Source organism: Xenopus laevis, chromosome 7L (genome assembly GCF_017654675.1).
Source record: "Xenopus laevis strain J_2021 chromosome 7L, Xenopus_laevis_v10.1, whole genome shotgun sequence".
Taxonomy (NCBI): Eukaryota; Metazoa; Chordata; class Amphibia; order Anura; family Pipidae; genus Xenopus; species Xenopus laevis.
Genome location: NC_054383.1, coordinates 127,059,499 through 127,083,678, shown reverse-complemented (window position 1 = coordinate 127,083,678; position 24,180 = coordinate 127,059,499). Strand labels below are relative to the sequence as shown.

Genomic DNA, 24,180 nt, shown 5'->3' with positions numbered 1-24,180 from the left:
AATTCGCGAATTTCACGCGAAATTAGCGAAATGGCGAAAAAATTCACGAAACGGCGCCAGCGTCTCGTTTTTGACGCCGGCGTCCGTTTTTGACACCGGTGGCCAATTTTTCGATTTTTCAATTTTTTTTTAGATAAAAAAAGTCTGACCAAACTAGAATCCATGATTTGCCCTTATTTATCAATAAAGCTTTTTCGGCTTGTCGCGCGGAAACCCCCAGTTTTTTGCGGGATTCTAGTTTTGGGGAAAAACCAGCATCAATCCCCAATAATGCTGAACATTTTGTGAGGGTTAAAACTTCTTCAAATGGTTAAGGGGACATTTTTACATGAATTCAGCAGGTTTTAAATGGAGTATTTTTGGATTCGAACTTGGAACAGCTTCGGGGCATAATAATTCATTAGTGATGGGTGAATTTATTCACCAGGCACGAATTCGCTGCAAATTTCAGAGAAAACGTTTTTGGACACCAGCGATAATTCTGACGGTGGCGACAATTCTGACGGCAGTGAAAATTCAGATGCCAGCGACAATTAAATGCATGCCCAGTGACTTTAATGTCCATAAATTTTGACACCCGTGAATTGCTGCCTGCAGCAAAATTTAAGTTACGTGAAGTTTTCGCTAATTATGAGTGAAATTCGCAAATTTTTCAGCGAAGCGAAATGGGACAAATTCACCCATCACTATAAATCACATCTTTTTTTACCATGACTTTTTCGGGTTTTCGGCATCTGGACGCTACGACAAAATCGACCACCTTAAATTTCTATTTTTTTCATGAATTGAGTTTTATCTCTAAAAAATCATGAAAGATCATGTCATATACAAAACATCTGCAAGTAAAAGTAGTCAAGGTCCTAATGAAATCAATGGGAGCTGCACTGATTCTTATCTTTAAATATTCAGACTTTTAGAGGTTTTCTGATTTTTTTCACAGGTAATTGAACGAAAAAAACTTAAATTTTTTGAGATTTTTTCAGATGGTTCAGCACTTATTTTTGTTCATGCTTTTTGTATTCAGATCTTTTAATAAATCACATGGCATTCATGATTTTAGAGAAAATTAGTTTATTTGTGGTTTCAAAAACCACTGAAATGAGAATGTTGATAAATGGGCCTCTATGTCTAAACTGGGTGAAAAATGTTTAGGAACCAACAATAAAATTACAAGAAACATTGACAGGAAGAAATCCCCTTAAATGACATGTTATTTTATAAACATTTTAATATCACAGATATATATATACCAGTAATGGTCCATATTTTCTCTGTTAGGCACATGGTTTCATCACCTTCACAGTGCACTGGATAATATTCACATGTATCTCTATTAGAATGGCACACTGGGCAAAGCAAGGAATTTACTGAAATACAGAAAAAGTAAAAAATACAGAATTCAAAATTACAAGACTTGATTTAATAAGGGGGTTATTTACTAAACTCTGAATACAAAAATAACGAAAAATTCATGATTTTTTTTTTTTATATATAAACAGACTTTTAAAAAAATCACGAATTTTTCAAGAATTTATTAAACCCCGAGGATGGAAAAGTCTGTATCTGAAAATCCGGCATCTCAGAGGTTGCCTATAAGTCAATGGGAGAAGTACCAATGATTTTTTTGATGTGCACTGGGTTTTTGGCAATACCCCGAAGTTTTCGGAGTTTTCAAGCAAAATTCGGAATTTTCGGGTTTTATTTCCATAATCCATAATGACATTCATAATTAGGTTAGGAATTCTGCTAGTTAGATCCAATATATTATATGGGGGGATCCTTTCCTAGCAGATGAATTAGAGATCACTCAAATAACTGATTCCAGTACAAGCAAAATCTAACAAAACAACTGACTTTTGCAGAAATTCTGCATGTAGAGAGACATGATGTCTGGAGATTTTAAGCTCTAATACATCTTCTAGCCAAAGGGAGCCCTCCTATAAGATATATTGGATCTAACTGTCACCCAACTGCTGCATGAAGAGAGAATGAAGAGAAACAGATGCTGAGAGAGGGATAGTGAAGATAAACTTGATTATTTCAGAAACGGTACAGAATTTTCAATTGATAATATTTAGAAAACTATGCTGAAGCTTGTTTAAAATGTTCATTTAGCAATAGTTTCCCTTTAAAATGTGGATTATTTGGAAAAAATTAAGTCTTTCCATAATTTGGAGCTTTTTGGATAATGGGTTTCAGGATAACGGATCCCATACCTCTACAAACAATCTAATCTTTTCTGCAAACTGATGATAATTGTTATAATCAACACCAGTGATGGGTGAATTTCTCCCATTTTGCTTCCCCGAAAAATGACCGAATTTCCCGTGAAATTCACGAAACAGTGAAAATTCACGGAAAACTCCAGAATTGACGCCCATGTCAATTTTGGATGCGCCCAAAAAGTAGATTGCGTCAATTTAGACGCCGGTGTCAATGGGCGTCCGAATAGTGTTGATGCGCTGCGATTTTGATGCGAGCGACTTTTCGAACACGCATCCAAACATCTAATTTTGGCTAGAGTTTCACTAAATTTTTCACCGGAAGCAAAACGTGGTAATTCATGGCAGCCGAATTTATTCGCCTATCACTAATCAACGCATTTCTAAAGCAAAAACTTGATTACTATAGAAGGGTATATATATATATATATATATATATATATATATATATATATATATATATATATATATATATATATCAAACATATAATTACTGACTTATACACAAGGTAAAGTTTGTCCCCACTCATGGAGGTAATGTTTTCTTATGTGTAGTCCCTGAATTAAAGAAAATCTGGTTTACCAGGTTGCATTCACTTACCCACACTTAGAGGAGAGGCTTTGTCTATCGATTTGCATCCGTCATTAACAACATTCATATAGGTTAAATTACAGGCATCCTCAGTGGCACAGCCCTTTGTAGAATAAAACGCTAATAAACAAACAGAAGAACAAAATTATTTGATGCCGTTTCATTCCATTTACTTCCTCTCATTGTACAAAGAACTACTGAGATAGGGTATAAAGTTTGGTCTGTTCAGATCATTTCCTCTCACTGTAAAAATAACTACAGAGAGAAGATAAAATGTGAGTGCTATATATTAATAACGGGTATGTTTCCTTTCAAAATGTGTCGTTTTTGAAAATTCTTTTGAAAAAAGGCAAAAAACCTCTAATACACATCTGCAAAAGCAATCAAGTTCCTATAGAAGTTGTACTAATCCTACTGGACATTTTTCATTCAGACTTTTCGAGGTTTTCAGATTTTTTTTTCACTAGCAATTGTCCGAAAATGTTTTAGAGGTTGTAGATGTTTTCGTATTTTTAGCGCAGCATTTCTTTTTGTTTATACTTTTTATAGTCGGCTCTTAGTAACATTGTATTCATGGTTTTACAGAAAATAAGTTTGTGGTTTCAAAAACCAATAAAACCACCTAAATGAGAATGTGACTTGGGTTAGCAGGACTTGGATTTTTTACAATTGAGTGTTGTTCTCATATTTATCATGGGAGCATTGTTAGCAATGCAGGGAGCATTATCAGGGAACTGCTATCTGATTACTTTCCCAATGTTCTATTGTTAGGCTGCTGGAGGGGGGGGTGGCCGCGACTCCTACAGTTACATTAAGAAGGAGAAAAAATAGCTTATCTGAAAGCACCCCCCCTAGTGATATCACTCCAACTTGCAGTGCAGCAGTAAGGAGTGGATGACATTTATCAGAGTACAAGTTACAGATGAAGCCACTTGGATTTGTAAGTTAAATGCGTCATGACTCAGGGTTAATTGAAGAAACTGTGTTATCTAAAGTCATCTTAACCCATTTAATGCATTTAACCTTTTCATTAGCATACCAAAGCATCATTGTTTACAATGGTGAATGCTTTAATTAGATGGGATGTTGTGACACAGTTTTCTGTGTTAAATGAGATAAATGGGATATCTGTGTTTAGTTATTCTGTGTCAAACAGACAAACCAAAGTGGCTGCATCTGTACATGTCTGAGGGCACCTGGGAAACTAACAAGATGTCCAGCATGTTAGATTTCAAAATTAAGTATAAAAAATCTTACAAATGGCAATACACAGTTACATAAAATTTGTATAAATAGAAAGAAAAAAAGTACCCCCCTTAATCACTCAAAAAACAGTAGTCACAAAATGGGCCAGCTTGTGGCCTTATTCAATTACCTTAAAGGGCACTTATCACAGCCAAAATCAAACACATATTAACAATCTGACCAGTACAAGCTAAACAAGTTTAATCAAACTACATATATAGTTTTTTGAAAAAACTGCAGGTTTTAAAAAAATCCCTTACTTTGTCAAATGGGTTCTTTCACTGAGGGAGGCCATATTGAGACTCTAACAGAGACTCTAATGTGCAAATTTCAGGAGCATGCTCAGATTGTAACACTGCTTTGAGTATTCTACCCAGAATGCCTTGTTTTAGTAAACTCCTCCACTAGAAGTATCCACTAGAAGTGCTGCCACCTGCTAACTTCCAGCAGGTGGCAGCACTACTGTACAGCAGCTAACACACAGGTTTGGCTGATTTGAAAATAGCTTAGAAGGGTTGATAAGCAAACAAGGAATTTGAACTGAGCATGTGCGAGATTTCAGAGCTACAGTTGGCTGGGAAGATATAGGTAGGAGGAGCCAGTGAAATCCAAGATGGCTGCCTCAGCTAGAACTGCAGGGGAGATAGGGGAGATCTTGCAGAAGGAATAGTGAGCTGATCATTTACATTATACAAACAATTCTAACTGTTTTAAAAATCGGATTTCTTGAACTTTCACATAGTGTATTTACTTAGTAAATGATTTTGGTCATGATTGGTGCCCTTTAAAACTCAAGTATAAATATAAAGTGCAGTGCTATATTTATATTACTTATTTAAATCGAATTGGGAGCAGAAGTAGTAAATACTATTTGTAAGCATGTTGGAGACCTCTAGTGACCAAAAAGAGGCAAAACCACAATCTCAATAATTTCTCCAAAACATGCTATTCAATAAAAAAATATATTTTATTCACATCAGTAGTTAAAAAACATGTATAGTCATCCCTCTAACGCCTAACGCGTTTCATGCTTACCCAGCACTTAGTCATAGGCAGAGTCTATATTTATATTAAATTCATTAAAAAACTGTTTAGAATTGATCAGTAATAGTTTAAATAAAGTGCAGTGCAATATCAACCTATAGTGATTCGATTTTAAGGTCGGAAAATTGATTAATACTTATACCCCGGCTTCAGCAGTTTATAAGCCACCAATTACCCTTAGCTAAATGATTGTGATTTTTATAACTAGCAACGTTGCTTGAGAATTAAATTAATAAATTATAAAGTGCTTGATAGTGCAGAATAATTCATTAGAAGGTAATAAATTGAATTAATTAGAGTGACCACAATTAATAGGATAAAAATTTCTAATAAATGCTCAGTTCATGAAAACAAGAGAGAAGTTGGAAAAGAAGAGGAGGTGGAGTTGTCCCAAATCTACTACCTATTGTTTTTCTATCCCTGGGACACCACAAAGACTGAGGGGCAAATTCACTAAGCGCCGAACGCTAGCGTTACTTCGCTAGCGTTTGTCATTTTCGTTACTGCGCAAATTCACTAACGAACGCTGGCGTAGTTTCGCTAGTGTTACTTCGCACCCTTACGCCTGGCGAAGTTTCGCTAGCGACGTAACTATGCAAATTCACTAATGCGCGCAGTGTACTGAACGCTACCTTTTACGCCAGACTTCCTTCGCCACCTCAGACCTGGCGAAGCGCAATAGAGTAGATAGGGATTGTTTCAAAAAAAGTCAAAAACTTTTCTAAGTCCCAAAAAATGCTGGCGTGTTTTCTACATTATGGGTGATAGGCTGAAAAAGATCGAAAACATTTTTGGGGCTCCCCTCCTTCCCCCCTACATTTCCTGACTCATGGCAACTTACCTAGACAGTGGGCACATGTGTAGGGCAAATTAAAAATTTTATTTGATGTTTTGAAGCTTTTCTAGCCATTTGTAGTGATACGTATTCCTCCATTGAAATTTAAATTTCGCGCCGTATGCAAATTAACCATCGCTAGCGTAACTTCGCTTTACTTAGCGAATCAACGCTAGCGCAACTTCGCAACCTTACGCTACCCCTGAGCGAAACTTCGGATTTTAGTGAAGTTGCGAAGCGCTGGCGAAACTACGCCTGACGAAGTGTGGCGAAGTGCGGCGAAGTTGCGCCTGGCGAAACTACGATTGTTAGTGAATTTGCCCCTGAGAAGGCAGATCAACCGGGACTGGTGGTCTCAAATTTAACTAAGCCCTATTGCTGTTGAAGGCTAATGTATCCTAAAAACCACAAATCCACGGCCTCCTGAGAAAATAGATATGCAGAAAGAGAGATATAGATACGAACTGAGCAGTTCCCACCACCCCTCCAATATTTGACCGATGATTTAGATATTAAAAATTGATTTTAAAAAGACTAAAGATCTGTAAAAACAGGAACGCCGACACGCGTTTCGCAATGTCAGCTTTTTCAAGGCGTAATCTTTTTTCTCAGGAGGCCGTGGATTTGTGGTTTTTAGGATACATTAGCCTTCAACAACAATAGGGCTTAGTTAAAGGGATACTGTCATGGGAAAAAAAAAATTTTTCAAAATGAATTAGTTAATAGGGCTGCTCCAGCAGAATTCTGCACTGAATCCATTTCTCCAAAGAGCAAACAGATTTTTTTTATATTCAATTTTGACATGGGGCTAGACATTTTGTCAATTTCCCAGCTGCCCCTGGTCATGTGACCTGTGCTCTGATAAACTTCAATCACTCTTTACTGCTGTACTGCAAGTTGGAGTGATATCACCCCCTCCCTTTTCCCCCCAGTAGCCAAACAAAAGAACAATGGGAAGGTAACCAGATAGCAGCTCCCTAACACAAGATAACAGCTGCCTGGTAGATCTAAGAACAACACTCAATAGTAAAAACCCATGTCCCACTGAGACACATTCAGGTACATTGAGAAGGAAAAACAGCAGCCTGCCAAAAAGCATTTCTCTCCTAAAGTGAAGGCACAAGTCACATGACCAGGGGCAGCTGGGAAATTGACAAAATGTCTAGCCCCATGTGAGATTTCAAAATTGAATATAAAAAAATCTGTATGCTCTTTTGAGAAATGGATTTCAGCGCAGAATTCTGCTGGAGCAGCACTATTAACTGATTCATTTTGAAAAAAAATTTTTTCCCATGACAGTATCCCTTTAAATTTGAGACCACCAGTCCCGGTTGCTCTGCCTTCTCAGTCTTTGTGGTGTCCCAGGGATAGAAAAACAATAGGCAGCAGATTTGGGACAACTCCACCTCCTCTTCTTTTCCAATTTCTCTCTTGTTTTCATGAACTGAGCATTTATTAGAAATTTGTATCCTATTAATTGTGGTCACGCTAATTAATTCAGTTTATTACCTTCTAATGAATTATAGTGCACTATCAAGCACTTTATAATTTATTAATTTAATTCTCAAGCAACGTTGCAAGTTATAAAAATCACAATCATTTAGCTAAGGGTAATTGGTGGCTTATAAACTGCTGAAGCCGGGGTATAAGTATTAATCAATTTTTCGACCTTAAAATCGAATCACTATAGGGTTAATATTGCACTGCACTTTATTTAAACTATTACTGATCAATTCTAAACAGTTTTTTAATGAATTTAATATAAATATAGCACTGCACTTTATATTTATGCTTGAGTGTTAAGGTAATTGAATAAGGCCACAAGCTGGCCCATTTTGTGACTACTGTTTTTTGAGTGATTAAGCAGGGGTACTTTTTTTCTTTCTATTTAAACAAATTTTACTGAATTCATCTGATCTAGGTCAGACCTCTGCATTAATACAAGGATAAGAATTGTTTTATTATACAAGGGAATCACTGGTGTGTTTGGATTTAATACACAGTTACATTTTATATCCCAAACCTTATAACATGGAAACATTTTGGCATGTGTGAATGTTTGGGCACCCTTTCACTTGTCCAGTAATATAAGTAAGGTCTTAGCCATTAGAGCTTAATAAAATCTCTGGCACCCAAAACTTTGGGGTGTCCCTCAATAACCACAGGCTAAACACAGGTATGGGTATATAGAATTTAATTAAAAGTAGGGAGGGGTGTGTGTATGGATGCTGGGTTTTCATTTGGAGGGGTTGAACTTGTCTTTTTTCAACCCAATTTAACTATGTAACTATGTAACTATAAGCAATTTAGTGAAGGACTGAAAACAAAGTTAATGAATGCCTACAAAGGAGGAGAAGGCTTCAAACACATTGCGCAATGCTATCAGCTCTTAAATTCCACTATCCAGAACACCTTAAAAATGGCATTTGAAGGAGAACTAAACCTTAAAAATAAAAATCGCTAAAGCTGCCATGTTTTATATATCGAACTTTTTGCACGAGGCTAAAGTTTCAGCTTGTCAATAGCAGCAATGATCCAGGACTTCACACTTGTCACAGGGGGTCACCATCTTGGAAAGTGTCTGTGACACTCACATGCTCAGTGGGCTCTGATTGGCTGTTGAGAAGCTAAGCTTAGGGCTCATCACTAATTATCCATCAGAAAATGAGATTCCCCTGTAATATAAGCTGATGCTACAGGGCGGATTATTCAATTCTGATGCTAATTGCACTGGTTTCTGTGCTGCCATGTAGTAATTATGTGTATTAATTACTAATCAGCCTTATATTGTGACATTTCTATTCTATATGTACTGTATATTGTGAGTGGGTCCCTAAGCTCAGTAAGTGACAGCAGCACAGAGCATGTGCAGTGTACAATGTACAACATTTCTAGTTACTTCTTTAGTTTAACTTAAAATACATAAATAGTACATAAAATTAGGGTTTTTTCTGTAAAAACAGTGTAAACTACAAAAAAAACAATATACAGAAAAAAAGTCACATCTACATGGGAAAATGGTGGTTTTTATGGAAAATGGGGCAACATTATTATGTAAAATGCATGGAAGACATCCTGACCTCTGGGAAATGCTCCCATTGAAATGCATTAGAAAATGAAAGGACTGTAAAAAAGAAAAACATAAAATGGGGGGTTGATTGTACTTCTATCTCAATTCTCTTTTCCCAATATTAAAGGGATATTGTCATGGGAAAACATGTTTTTTTTTTCCAAAACACATCAGTTAATAGTGCTGCTCCAGCAGAATTCTGCCCTGAAATCCATTTCTCAAAAGACCAAACATATTTATTTATATGTCATTTTGAAATCTGACATGGGGCTAGACATATTGTTCGTTTCTCAGCTGCCCCCAGTTATGTGGCTTGTGTTCTGATAAACTTCAGTCACTCTTTACTGCTGTACTGCAAGTTGGAGTGATATCACCCCCTCCCTTTCCCCCCCAGCAGCCCAACAACAGAAGAATGGGAAGGTAACCAGATAGCAGCTCCCTAACACAAGATAACAGCTGCCTGGTAGATCTAAGAACAACACTCAATAGTAAAATCCAGGTCCCATTGCGACACATTCAGTTACATTAAGTAGGAGAAACAACAGCCTGCCAGAAAGTAGTTCCATCCTAAAGTGCTGGCTCTTTCTGAAAGCACATGACCAGTCAAAATGACCTGAGATGGCTGCCTACACACCAATATTATAAATTTAAAAAAATACACTTGCAGGTCCAGGAATGCAATTTTATATGGTAGAGTGAATTATTTGCAGTATAAACAGTGTAATTTAGAAATAAAAATGACACAATAAAAATCATGACAGAATCCCTTTAACTAACCCGATTCTAGTCAATGAATATTTAAGAATTGTTTTTAAAAAACAAAAAAAAAAACAAAAGTGCTCATTATAATTATTATGAAGTTCCCCTACACTGTCACAATTCATTGTCCATTTATACCCTAAAGGCCGTTCTCAAGATTAAGGGGTCTGCAATTTAACGGCTGCTCTTAATGAATTGAGTCAAAGTAGCAAGTTGTTTAACAAGAGTAACATACGAGTCTTGTGATGGACACACATTGTCTCATTCCCTGTGCAGGCCATAGAAGAAAGTGAGTGACAGCCAACTTTCTTCAGATCAAAACAAGCAGGGCACAGGACTCCATTTAATGTTGTATTCCGGCGTTTAACTAAAGATAAGAGGGAGAAAATATCAGTCTTCTAAAAATAATTGAAATATTAAATTAGCCCAATAGGATTGTTTTGGCACCAACAGGAATTCAAGCAGGTTAGTTACAAGTTGCTGTTTTATAATTACAGAGAAAAAGTAACTTATTTGCTTAAAACAGAGATGGCTTTTCTGTAAATCAGATCTTTCTGGATAACAGGTTTCCAGATAATGGTTTGCATACCTAATAATAATTTATAATAAACAACAGGTATTGGATGTGGTGACCAGAATGCTCTGGACCTGGGGTTTTCAGGATAAGAGGTCTTTCTGTAATTTGGATCTCCATACCTTAAAGGAGAACTAAACTCTAAAAATGAATATGGCTAAAAATTACCACATTTTATATACTGAACTTAATGCACGAGCCTAAAGTTTCAGTTTGTCAATAGCAGCAATGATCCAGGACTTCAAACTTGTCACAGGGGGTCACCATCTTGGAAAGTGTCTGTGACACTCAGATGCTCAGTGGGCTCTGATTGGCTGTTGAGAAGCTAAGCTTAGGGCTCGTCACTAATTATCCAGCAGAAAATGAGCTTCCCCTGTAATATAAGCTGATGCTACAGGTTTGCTGATTATTAAATTCTGATGCTAATTGCACTGGTTTCTGTACTGCCATGTAGTAATTATCTGTATTAATTACTAATCAGCCTTATATTGTGACATTTCTATTCTATGTGTACTGTATATTGTGAGTGGGTCCCTAAGCTCAGTAAGTGACAGCAGCACAGAGCATGTGCAGTGAATCAGCAGAAAAGGAGATGGGGAGCTACTGGGGCATCTTTGGAGACACAGATCTTTACTGTTTAAGGGCTGTGGTTGCCTTGGGCTGGTACAGAAAACCGGAAGTCGTAAGACAGCAGTGTAAGGTGGCGGGGAAAGAAGGAAGAAGAGCTCGACCCACCCTACACCTGCAAATGCGTGTCAACCCACGGGTATTGGGCCGGCCCGCACATCACTACTGTGAAGCTGTCATAGAATTAGGAAAAAAAAATAGGTACTTACTGAGAGGCTGTGGAGTACAGTTGTCTGTAGTACAGCAGAAGGTTAAATATGCAAATTCATATGCCAGTGTTGAAACGGTTGTTGTTTTATTACAATTCTTGCTTTCCCAGCATCCAGTCACAAATACAAATTCTTTCTTCAGAAAAGCTGTAAAGCAACATAGAAATTGTTATATTGGTATCAGCTCCTGAAGAGACTGCTTCCCCAAGCAGAGGAGTGACTTTCCCGGATATGATTGTGGGGGGCTGATTAGTGATGGGCGAATTTATTCGCCAGGCGCGAATTTGCGGCGAATTTGCCGCAAATTCCCCATTTCCTGGGTCACAGTATAACCCCTAGCTATCCCAGGTTTGGCTACTAGTTGGCACTGTGCTATAATATAAATTCCTGAGCCATGTGGTCTCAGGAGGGATTCTGCCAGAGTAATTCTGCCAGAGGCTTTTGCCTAACCCTTTCCTAAGTGGATTTGAGCGAATAAATTTGCGAAACGCCCGCGAAAATTCGCGTCAAAAATGGGCGCCAGCGTCAAAAAAACGTGTGCCGGCGTCAAAAACGAGACGCCAGCGCCGTTTCGCAAATTTTTCGCCGTTTCGGCGAAGCGAAACGGCGCAAATTCGCCCATCACTAGGACTGATAAATGTATCCCCATTTACTTTGCATTCCCCTAAGGATTGGGCACAAAGGGGACCCTTAGGAGTAGCTCTAGCAAAGGTCGAATTTCGAATCTATGTGAAATTTCTTTTTACTTAATAAATTAATAAATTCGAATGTACTCAAAACACGAATGTTATCTTATTTAAGAAAAAACATCAAAAATTCAAACGATTGTTACTGATCCAAAAACTCAAATCGAATTTGAATGAAACTCGAATTTGAATGAAATTCTCCGAAAAAAACTTGAATGCCAGGAAGGCTATTAACAAATTCAGACGGGTCAACTAATCTCTGCCATTGACTAGTAAATTAATTTGGCAAGTTTTAGGTGGCGAATATTTGATTTAGAACTGTTTCCATGGTCGAGATGTGATACATTTCACATTCAAATTTACATTCACGTTGGTGCTTTTAAATTTAAATTTGTGAGCTTTGACAAAAAAATTTTAAATTTGAATTTGAATAGACCATTAAAACATGAATCTGCCCCTTAGTCTAAGGAAAGAAGTAATTCCCCATTTCCTGGGTCACAGTATAACCCCTAGCTATCCCAGGTTTGGCTACTAGTTGGCACTGTGCTATAATATAAATTCCTGAGCCATGTGGTCTCAGGAGGGATTCTGCCAGAGTAATTCTGCCAGAGGCTTTTGCCTAACCCTTTCCTAAGTGGATTTGAGCCTCCTGTGGTATCATCCTTAGTCAGGACTACTTATGGGTAGCTAGCTCCAGTAATAATCTCTGTAGGAGAGATTGCCAGATTAGGGCTACCTATATTGAGCAGCTTTGGCTCCACCGAGGAGTGATAGAAGGTATTAGATCCCAAGGGCATTGTTACTTAGTCAGGGAACCAGAGACAGGGCAAAAGAGACTCAGATAGTTCCCCACTGGGTTTCCCATGAGAAGTGTCCCCAGAGGAAACAGGAGAAACTGGGTAGTCGGATATTCTCCTCTCAGCTCTATTGGAGGAAAGACTTTACGATTGGTTGTATTGTGAGTATATATTGACTATTACACCACGATTGTTTTCTGTATCATTGTGTTATCATCTGTGTTAATAAATCAGTTCAATGGTGCCCAATTATTGTGCACTGCAGTTATTTACAGTTGTGCAACACCCTGCCTCCACACCGTTGCGAGGGCTCAACCCCTGGGAATGAAGGTCTCCTCCGGAGCACATAGGGTTGTCACCAGGCCGGTATTTTACCGGCCTAGTCGGTAAAACACCTGCCGGGGCCGGTATTACAAATTTACCGGCAATATAGTGTAAGGAACGTACCTGGTGGTCTAGTGGGGGGACGGCAGGGACGCCTGCCGCCCCCTCGGTGGGGACGCCCGTCGCAACAAGGAGCTTCTTTTAGGCCGCAGGCGCCGGCGTCTTAAGGCGCGCGCGGCGCGCTCTTGTGTAATTTAAAAGTGCAGGCGCGCTGACGTAGTGACGTCAGCGCGCAATGGCGCATAATTCAAAATGCTATTTAAAGCCCATTAGGGCTGTGGGAGTTTGCCCGTGATAGGTTTATACCTGGTGCTTTCGAGCTTTTGCTATTTTGTATCCTGAACTTGTTTGATTCCTGTTTGTGACCCTTGCCTGGCTTTTGACTATTCTGACCTCTGGATCCTGACCCTCGCCTGTATATCAACTACCTCTTCTGCTGAATCCCTTCTGATTGACTTCCTGGTTTGACCCTTGCCTGCCTGATAACGTTTATTGCCTGCCTGCCTCGACCCGGCCTGATTTGACTACTCTTTTGCTTAACGCCTTGTACTACGATCTTCTGTCCAAAGACTTTGCTTTGCAGTCGTGCCCCTCTGCCTATCCAGAACCCTCATCTTGCACCTTTCATTTAAGTCCAGGTGGCATCCAAGTAAGCCGAGGGCTCCTCCCGAGGCCCAAAGGCGGTCACACTACTGGTGAAGCACGAGCCGAGACCAGGGTGCCTGGTGTTTTGTTCTGGTGTTGGGTGCCGACCGTGACATATAGTTGCCGGTAATTTGTAATACCCTTAACAAAAGCCCTTGGCCCTCCGGTGGAACTTACTTTTTCTTCGTCTTCTTGGCATCACACGGCATGGCCCATCCCTTTTGCGGCATGACCCCTGCAGCACCGCAGCTTTTTGCATCAGGGCCCGTCCCTTTAGTTCCCGCCCCCACCACTGGCCGGTAAAAATTTTTTGTAGTACAGCAGAAGGTTAAATATGCAAATTCAAATGCCAGTGTTGAAACTGTTTTATTACAATTCTTGCTTTCCCAGCATCCAGTCAGAAATACAAATCCTTTCTTCAGAAAAGCTGCTCCATCCGAAAATTATTGATTGCGTACCATTGTTTGGTATAAAGACACGTAGGGGCACATTTTTCAAATGATTGCATTTGGGGTATAAATCCAATGACTTTCTACGGACTTTGCACACATTAAAAATCTCATGTTGCAAATGCATTTTTAATCCATTTAAAGGGCAAGTCGACCCCAAAGTAAAAGAAATGGCTAATAAAAGAAAACATAACTCTCAGCAACTTCCCAATGTACATTTAAAACCATAAAAAAAATGTAATGAATGTAGATTGCAAAATTGCTAAGAATTATATTTTCTTTTATTAGACAAAAAAATATTTTTGGGGTTGACATTCCCTTTAATTAATTGTGACTGTTGTAAAATCAAATAAAAAAAGCAGGTTTAACAAACATAATTGATACACTTCCCCTTGACTTGTATGGCTTCGCCATAGGCTTTAGCTAACATCATTTGAATTTGTATTTTTGAATATTTTTTTAAAATACATTTTGCAAAATCACAGCAAAATATCCCAAATTGTACAAAGTGGCAAATTTAGATTGATTGCCACAATATATCATGGTCCCAGACTACATTTGATAAACTACCCCCTTCTGTAAGGTTAAAAAAAAAATAACTCACTGTATCCGCCATAATAAATTGAGGTTCCACAACTGTCATATTTGCTGTCGCATTGCACAGTGGGGCCTTTGCAACTACCAATAGTTTTTTCTCTAATGCAGGACGTGCAATTTATTGAACTTACTGAAAGAGAAAAGGGTAAAAGACAATGACATTGGCATCGAACAAGACATTTCAGGATCAGCACAAGACAATGAAGTTTACAGAAAGGGAACAAAGTGATTTAAAGAGTGTTATAAACTTTTGTATTTATTATATAAATGCTGAATTGTGCATGTCATGGGGTGTGCTGAAGTGGCGTAAGGAAATACCTGTACTAGATCTAGGTGTTATAGAAAAACTTTAATCGTATATGAAGTAAGCTCATGGAAGACTAGAAATGCTGTATTTTGTATACTAAACATTAACATGAATTACTGCACCACAAGTCTAATCAAACAAAAAATTTATGCTTTCAAAGTTGGCTACAGGGGGTCACCATCTTGTAACTTTGTTAAACATCTTTGCAGACCAAGAGCAGGAGAAGAACCCTCACCTGCCTGCCAACTGCGAAGTAGAGTGCGTGGTCGGCCTGAACACGCCCGACCCGCGGGTCTTGTGGGTTTCCGGCTGGCCCACACATCACTCTACACAGTCACCGACTGCTCTACAGGGAAACAAACAAAGCTGCTTGAGTTCTGTATGGCTGGGAAGTAAGGCAGGGGCTCCCCCTGCTGTTCATAAGTATGATTGTTTCCCTGCAGAGCAGTTAGGGACCATCTGACAATTCCTATCCACAGCAGTAAATGAAGGTAGAATTTCACTGCATACAGTCAGGTTTCTTATAAAAACACTACACATTTTTTTAATTAAAGTATATTGGAGATAGTTACATAGTAGTTACATAGTTACATAGTTAAATTGGGTTGAAAAAAGACAAAGTCCATCAAGTTCAACCCCTCCAAATGAAAACCCAGCATCCATACACACACCCCTCCCTACTTTTAATCAAATTCTATATACCCATATCTATACTAACTATAGAGTTTAGTATCACAATAGCCTTTGATATTATGTCTGTCCAAAAAATCATCCAAGCCATTCTTATAGTCATTAACTGAATCAGCCATCACAACATCACCCGGCAGTGCATTCCACAACCTCACTGTCCTGACTGTGAAGAACCCCCTACGTTGCTTCAAATGAAAGTTCTTTTCTTCTAGTCTAAAGGGGAGGCCTCTGGTACGGTGATCCACTTTATGGGTAAAAAGGTCCCCTGCCATTTGTCTATAATGTCCTCTAATGTACTTGTAAAGTGTAATCATGTCCCCTCGCAAGCGCCTTTTTTCCAGAGAAAACAACCCCAACCTTGACAGTCTCCCCTCATAATTTAAGTCTTCCCTCCCTCTAACCAGTTTAGTTGCACTTAGTCTCTGCACTCTCTCCAGCTCATTTATATCCCTCTTAAGGACTGGAGTCCAAAACTGCCCCCATACTCCAGATGAGGCCTCACCAGGGACCTATAAAGAGGCATAATTATATTTTCATCCCTTGAGTTAATGCCCTTTTTTATACAAGACAGAACTTTATTTGCTTTAGTAGCCACAGAATGACACTGCCCAGAATTAGACAACGTGTTATCTACAAAAACACCAAGATCCTTCCCCTTTAAGGAAACTCCCAACACACTGCCATTTAGTGTATAACTTGCATTTATATTATTTTTGCCAAAGTGCATAACCTGCGTTTATCAACATTGAACCTCATTTTCCAGTTTGCTGCCCAGTTTTCCAGTTTAGACAAATCACTCTGCAAAGTGGCAGCATCCTGCATGGAACCTATAGTTCTGCACAATTTAGTATCATCTGCAAAAATAGAAACAGTACTTTCAATGGCCACCTCCAGGTCATTAATAAACAAGTTGAAAAGCAAGGGACCTGGTACAGAGCCCTGCGGTACTCCACTAATAACACTGGTCCAATTAGAAAATGTTCCATTTAAGATAGGTTTCTTTTTAACAAAAGAAAGTAAAAATTAGATTTTTTTTTGCCTTTACATGCCCTTTAATGTTTAATCATACCATAAGTAGTTCCCACTGTTACTTGAATTATGTAGCAGCAGGGCCAGAACTAGGGGTAGGCTGAAGAGGCACATGTCTAGGACACAAAGGTAGAGAAGGCAGATTTGAATTGAGGGGCCCTGGGCCCCACAAATCCTCCTCCGGCCCCCTTGCCCAAAATCCGGACAAACCTCTGCCTGATTGACCAGGAATTTAGCCAGTCCATGTCTGCTGTGTCTTAGCCCACTGATACACCTATGCCTGCCCCTAAGCTTCACCACCAATATCAACCAATATCATGGGTTTACTACCAGTGATGGGCTAATTTTTGGCGCTTCGCCAAAAAATCCGGGAAATGCATATTTTTATCAGCGACAGTTTAGATGCGCTCCATTATTCCATCATGCGTCCAAATTTGTTTTGATGCAGGCGAATTTTCGTTGCAGTTTTGCAAATTTTGTTTTTGGTGAAACGTGGAAATTTTCCGTGAATACACGCATGGCAAATTTATTGGTTGACGTCAGCGTCAATTCAAGGCAATTTTGATGCCTGTATTAAAGTCAATGGGCGTCCAAATAATGTTGACATGTGACAGTTTTGACACGAGCGACTATTCTGACGTGCATCCAAATTTTTTTTGGATGCTGGTGTATTTTCGCACAGTTTAGCAAGTTTATTCGATGATGGAGAAACGCTGAAACTCTTCGCTGAAACTCGTCACAAATTCCCACCTGGCGATTTTATTCGCTCATCACTACTTACTACCACTAAGTACAATTTAAAAATCCGCTTCATTCTATTGTTGTTATTTTACTCACAGAGGTAGGTGGGGTAGTGCACCTCACTCCAGAATTTTCAACCAACACAAGGTGCAGAGCACAGCAAGACCCCGGAGGCCAGTGATTTTTAAATGAGCACTAAGGGGTACCCTTTAGCCTCAGTACCTTTTGAAGTCCTTTTAGAACTCCATATGTCTTACTGAAACAGCTGAGAATAAATTGTATATATATATATATATATATCTCCAGTAAGCTGACTGGATACAAAACACACCTTCTTTCATTTTAAGAGATTTTATTGAAACATCTCATTGTTTGCATACATCCAAACTTAAATCATAAAAATAATTTCTGCCAGTATATTGGGCCCCTTGTGCTCTAACAGAAAAAAATTAAATGATTGGGTTCACCCCTGTATTCATCCCACTTAGTGATTCTTTGGGGGAATTGCCTCTTGGCTTCACTGTCTATCTCTTAGTTAATGGTGTAACTACAGAGGAATCAGACACTCTGGTTACAGGAGACCCAGGTCACATTCCTCTATAGCCAGGGGTGATCCTAGTCTCTCCTGAGTTGGATTGCTGTTAGCCCCCCGCTCATCCCGCCCCCACACGTACACCTTTTTGGTGCCGGAGTGGGACCACTATGCTAGTGCAGAGAACACAAATACGCTCTCTGCATTAGAAGAGACAAATTTCAGGTTTTAAAACCAGTAATTTGACTCTTAAAGTTACAAAAAGTGTATTTTTGCTGCCTCTGCCTCAACTTGCCTCATTGGCACAGCCCCTGTCTTTAGCTCAAAAATCCCCTTTCCCAGCCACTTCTTCTTTAAATTTTTGTTGGTGCCTGGGCAAGCAGGTGGTGGGGAAGAAGACTCTTTTGTGGGGACCCTCTTGTTATGCCACTGCTCTCTGACGCTCCCTCTGCTCTTTGTGTTGGCAGACATTACCTCTAGCCCAGTTGGGAGTTCCCACTCAGAGATGTCATCACTTAAATAACACATAGGACTTTTCAGAGAGGTCCTATTCAGAGACCTACTCCAAGAAGTCTGATGACTCAGAGAAGTCAACTCTTTACACTATCGTTCCAAAGGATATTCCTTTGGAAAGTGAGCTGGACCAATGGAATAGAATGTGTTACCGCAGTGGAATAACTTGGAAGTGTCCCCAACCCGCCAAAAAATCTATTTTAAAATTAAAAGACGGGTCGGGGGACTATGATGCAGCAGACCTATTCTGCTGTATACTTAGTTCCAGAACACTTCACTTTGAGGATCCAACAGCAACATTTTTTAAACCTTCTCTGTTTGGCAACACCTTCCCTGAAGCTTACATCTCCTTTGGCCATTTGCCCAAAAATATATATTCCATTGTTTCAATTAATTATAACAACGTTCAGTGACAAACTCATGTTATTGTGATCTCACAAGAATGAAATTCATCATCATGTACTTTATGATGGGTTTCTCCAGATATCCATGGATATTTGATTTTAAGCCATTATCACACCTGCATACTGAACTCCTTGTGGAGGAACAATATTTGGGATACACTGGAGGCATGAGCAAGCATTTACATTCAATGAGACAGTTTAATAATGAGAAAATGTTATAGATATATTTATTATACAATGTAAAATCTTCTTCTCCCTCTGATCCAGTTGCCACATTTTCCACCAGCACAACTCAATGGGCTGTTTGTTCTGTGTTTGTTGCATTGCTTTTGTCTGAAATAAGTAGGGGCTCACCGAATCCACTATTTTGGAATCGGGCAAAAGATTCGGCCGAATACCGAACAGAATCCAAATCCTAATTTGCATATGCAAATTATGGGTGGGAAGGAGAAAGCATTTTTACTTCCTTGTTTTGTAACAAAAAGTCACACGATTTCCCTCCCTGGATTCAGATTTGGTTCGGCCAGACAGAAGAATTTGGCCGAATCCTGCTGAAAAAGGCAGAATCCTGACCGAATCCTAAACGGAATCCTGGATTCAGTCCATCTCTAGAAATAAGGCAAACAAAACAAATGGGGCTATCCAACACTCAAGGGAGTCCGGAGTGTCAAAAAATGTAAGTAAAAACCAATATCTATTTGTAAAGTTTAAAATTTACACATCTTCTTTGAAATAGCTCTGCTAAGATATAATTTTCATCCTGTCTGTTCCCAAGATCACTAACCTGTTGCAATAACAGTGTTTATAATGCAGGCTCCAGCGAGGAATCTTCTCATGGTCATGGTGCCAAACAGAAAGCCGTCTACTCATTTCCTTTGGATTTTAATACTAAGAAGAATGGACCAGGTGTGTGAGCACCTTTAGCATTAAAAAAACAGGCAGGTACCCAGGGGAGAGCTGTGTTTTGTTCTGGAGAATTGTAATTAAATGTACAGTCACTGAGCAAATATGAGATGATTCAGAAGAAGTTGAAATTTGCACAATGGTGTATATATATAGATATGGTACTATATAAATGTGCTTATTGGTCTTATTTTTGTAAAAACAAATCTGCTTATTCTTCTTATTTTTGTAAAAAAATTTGCTGTTTTGTGCATTTCTTGTATGTTTGGATTCTCCATGTGGATGATTGATATGAAGCTGTTATCCCACATGCCAAAGGGTTAACATTTTTATATAAACATTAAATGCAAAATCTCAGCTTTCTGGGAACCCTTGTTGGACGTTTTTGCTATTGGGCAAGTCCAGGGCCTTGTTGTAACCTGCGTCCACCACTGCTTCCGGACCTGCACATTTAAATGACAAAAAGGTTAATGGACATTTAGGGAGTGGGTAGAAAGATTTCTATGTACTGCCCACCCATCAGTTATGAATATATTGCTGAAAGTTGCAGGCAGTGCTGTATTCATGGGGAACAGTGACGGGCGAATCTGTGCCACGAAATTAGCGAAACTGCGAAAAATTCGGGAAATGCATTGAAGTCAATGGGCGTCAAAATAATGTAACGTGCATCAATTTTGACGCGAGCGTCAATATTTGTACGTACAGTAGTGATGTGCGGGTCGACCCGATACCCGCGTGCCCCATGGGTGGGGTGGATTCGGGTCAACCTCGCACTGCTCCTCGCGGGTAGCAGGTGGCGGGTTGAGATCTTCTCCTGCTCTCCCCACCTGCCACCTCCAAATGCCGGCATCCGACTTCCAGTTTTATAGTCTCGCGTCTGCTCACCCCGCCCCTTTTGTGACATCATAATAATTACATATACCCATACCTCTACTAACTATAGAGTTTAGTATCAAAGGCTATTGTGATACTAAGCTCTATAGTTAGTATAGATATGGGTATATAGAATTTAATTAAAAGTAGGGAGGGGTGTGTGTATGGGGCTGGGTTTTCATTTGGAGGGGTTGAACTTGATGGACTTTGTCTTTTTTCAACCCAATTTAACTATGTAACTATGTCATTGTGACGTCATCGGCAGGGCAGGTCGGTGCAGGTCTATAAAAAGCACAATGCGGACGGGTGGGTGCAGGGTGCAGCAGGGCGGGTTAGGGTCGGGTGTGGCTCAGGAAAACCCTGACCCGCACATCACTAACGCACAGCTATTTGGTCCAAATGCATTACAGTCAATAAGCATCCAAATCATTTTTATACCTGCACCAATTTTGATGCGGCGGATTTTTAGTCGGCGAATTGTTGCTGCAATTTTGCGTATTAAATTAGGTCGAAACGTGGAAATTCACCACAAATTCGCGTCTGCCGAATTTATTCGCCCATCGCTAATGGGGAATGTTACAAGAGTCTAAATCCAAAAACGCATTGGTGCATCTATGAGCATTTTTGCATTTTACAGTCTTGTTCAACTTTAGTGGTTTACTTAGTACTGTTGAAAAAAGGCACATGTCCATCAACTTCAACCTTTTATATCTATATATTACGCTTCTGAGATATTTGCATTTTTATATTGCTAAAAAGAATCAACAAACCTGGGGTTACCTGGAGTCACTGATACTGCTACAAGCATTTTGTAAGGAAGGCTTACCAGCATGGCTGCATTCCGTCCCAAGATGGCGGCGCCTCTTCCTTCCATGCGGATCGTCCTGGGCGCAGTTCAGTGACGTCATCATCTAGATGCAAAACAAATTACCTAATTTCCCCTAGGTCTCTCCTAGTAATAGTTGCCCGGTGCTGGCTGGAGGGGTCGGCGCCTCTCCCAGAAATATCTGCAAAGAAGATTAGCCAAACAACACAGGCTGGTGTAGCGGGGATCTCCCCTGCACGTTTATTTTGTCAAGTGATGTAAAGTTTCGGGGGCGTGCCCCTTCATCAGACATCAATGAAGGGGCACGCCCCCGAAACGTTACATCACTTGACGAAATAAACGTGCAGGGGAGATCCCCGCTAGGGATGTTGCGGACTGTTCGCCGGCGAACTTGTTCGCGCGAACATCGGCTGTTCGCGTCCGCCGCAAGTTCGCGAACGTCGCGCGACGTTCGCCAATAGGCGTTCGCGTCAAAATCGTTCGACCATTCGACCATTCGATCGCTAAAATCGAAGGATTTTCGTTCGAATCGAACGATCGAAGCCATTGGATTGAATGAAATCATTCGATCGAATGGCTTCAATCGTTCGATTCGAACGAAAATCGTTCGATCGAATGATTAAAATCCTTCGATCGTTCGAATCAAACGATTTTCGGATGTTCGAAGTTCGCGAACTGTTCGCATTTTTTGCCGGTGTTCGCGAACGGCGTTCGCGAACACATTATCGGCGGTTCGCTACATCCCTAATCCCCGCTACACCAGCCTGTGTTGTTTGGCTAATCTTCTTTGCAGTCATCATCTAGATGCCAGCACAAAGACTCCAGCGCCGGATTGGATGCCAGCGCAAAGACGCCAGCACAAAGACGCCAGCGTGATGACGTCAACACGTACGTTTTTGTATAAGGGCTATTTAAGACGCCAGAGCACTCCAGACTTTGCCGTACAATGGGTTCCACTTAGTGAGTTCCTGGGTGCGCTATATTCTTCTGTTATCTGATCCTGATCTTGACCTTGCCTGTTTATACCGTGTATTGAACCTTTGCTGCCTGTACCGACCTTATTGCCTGGACCTGACTTTGCCTTCTCTTAACCCCTTGGATACCTCGATCTGTTGAGACTGTGCATCCTCCTTGGTCCGCTACCTCTGTCTGAGCCTTCGGGCCCCTTACACATTTAAATTGCATAAAACCTCTAAAATCTTAGAAGCCAAAAAAAAAAGAAGATATAAGTAAATTGCAATAGTGCTAAGAGGACTACTCTGAGTAAGTTTACATCAGTTTATTTTTGGGGGGGGTTCTCTATAAGTGAGCCCATGTGTGGCCACTTGTAGCCTCCCCAAATAAAAAAAATACCCCTCCACCCATGTACAAGACTGTGTGTTCCAAAATGCATGAATTGAAGAGGCGTGGAAGTGCAAAAATTGTGTTTTTTTACATTTTTAGACCTATGCCCCCTGCCATTCATTTTATAAATGACCTCTTATCCTTACAGTGACCAAGAAATCACAACATTGTTTCTGTAGATGAGCTCACGATTAAGTCATTTTTATTTCTCGGAATTTGCAATGCCATTAACATATTGCAATAAGAGCGGCGATAACTCAGGCTCCGGGAAGGAATCCCCTCTTGGTCTCGGCGGTGTATAAATCGAAATATTTCTTTTGGATTTAAGACAGGGAGGAAAGACCAGCTGTGAGCACTTTCATAATCTGAAAACAGGCAGGTGCCCAGGGGAGAGCTGTGTTTTGTTTATAAGAATTGTAATTAAAATGTACAGTTGATGAGTAAATGAGATGGTTCTCAGGAAGTTTATATGAAAGCCACAGTGTATTTCTGGTTTGCCTTATTTTCTTTTTATCATCTTATGTAATGCTCAGTAATCAGGTTCCTTCCTTACTTCTTGCTCCTGACATTCTTTGCAATCCTGACAGCAGAGTGCAAAGCCTTTGAGCAAATCTTCCTTGTAAAGTGAAGCATGAGTGAGGGTATCCATGTGCATGACCCTGACGACTATGCCATTATAAAGGTGTAGCCAGGACAACAACAGGTGCCATGTCCTTAACACCTACTAGCTATTAGTTATGATGTTCCCTGTATATAAAGAAAAACATAGGCATTGGCAAGGGTGGTTGGGGTGGCAAAGGGGATTTGAGTCCTCCCAGAATTCCCCCCTCCCCAGGTCTAAATGTTGGTCAAGGCAAGTAGGTGGTTAGCCAGGAGGCAAGAAAAAAAGTTTCACGCAGTTGATAAATATTTTTGTATTTGCGTTAGCTATACAAGTACAGATATTGTGGTCAGGTCCAATTTTTGGTAGCATACTCTTGTGGTGTTTATACAAATGGCCTGTAGATGTCACTGTGCCCAGACTTATACTGTGCATACTTCCTGACAGCTTAAAAGTGAAAGTGAAAGTTACTGTTGTGTAATGCCTGCATGAGACTCTGCTAATAAAGCACTGTTATACTCTACTCATCATCGGCTACTCAAAACATAACAGATTGACAACGAGATGGATCTTCTACCTCTGCAGCAGCCTGCAGCTTTTCTTCTAAACCCTGGTGAGCCTACCATACCTTTTACTGCTTGGATCCGTATGTTTGAAAATTACATTATTGCTGCTAGAAAGC

General features: G+C 39.9%; 1 protein-coding gene across 1 annotated transcript in view; it reads right to left on the bottom strand.

The window, feature by feature from the left end:
- Nucleotides 1-24,180, bottom strand: part of LOC108695925 (phospholipase A2 inhibitor and Ly6/PLAUR domain-containing protein) — a 49,457-nt gene that overhangs the window by 6,153 nt on the left and 19,124 nt on the right. Inside the window, exon 2 of the mRNA XM_018224873.2 lies at nucleotides 1,251-1,413. Coding sequence (XP_018080362.1) covers nucleotides 1,251-1,413 — 163 coding nt within the window. The remainder of the gene's footprint in view (nucleotides 1-1,250; nucleotides 1,414-24,180) is intronic.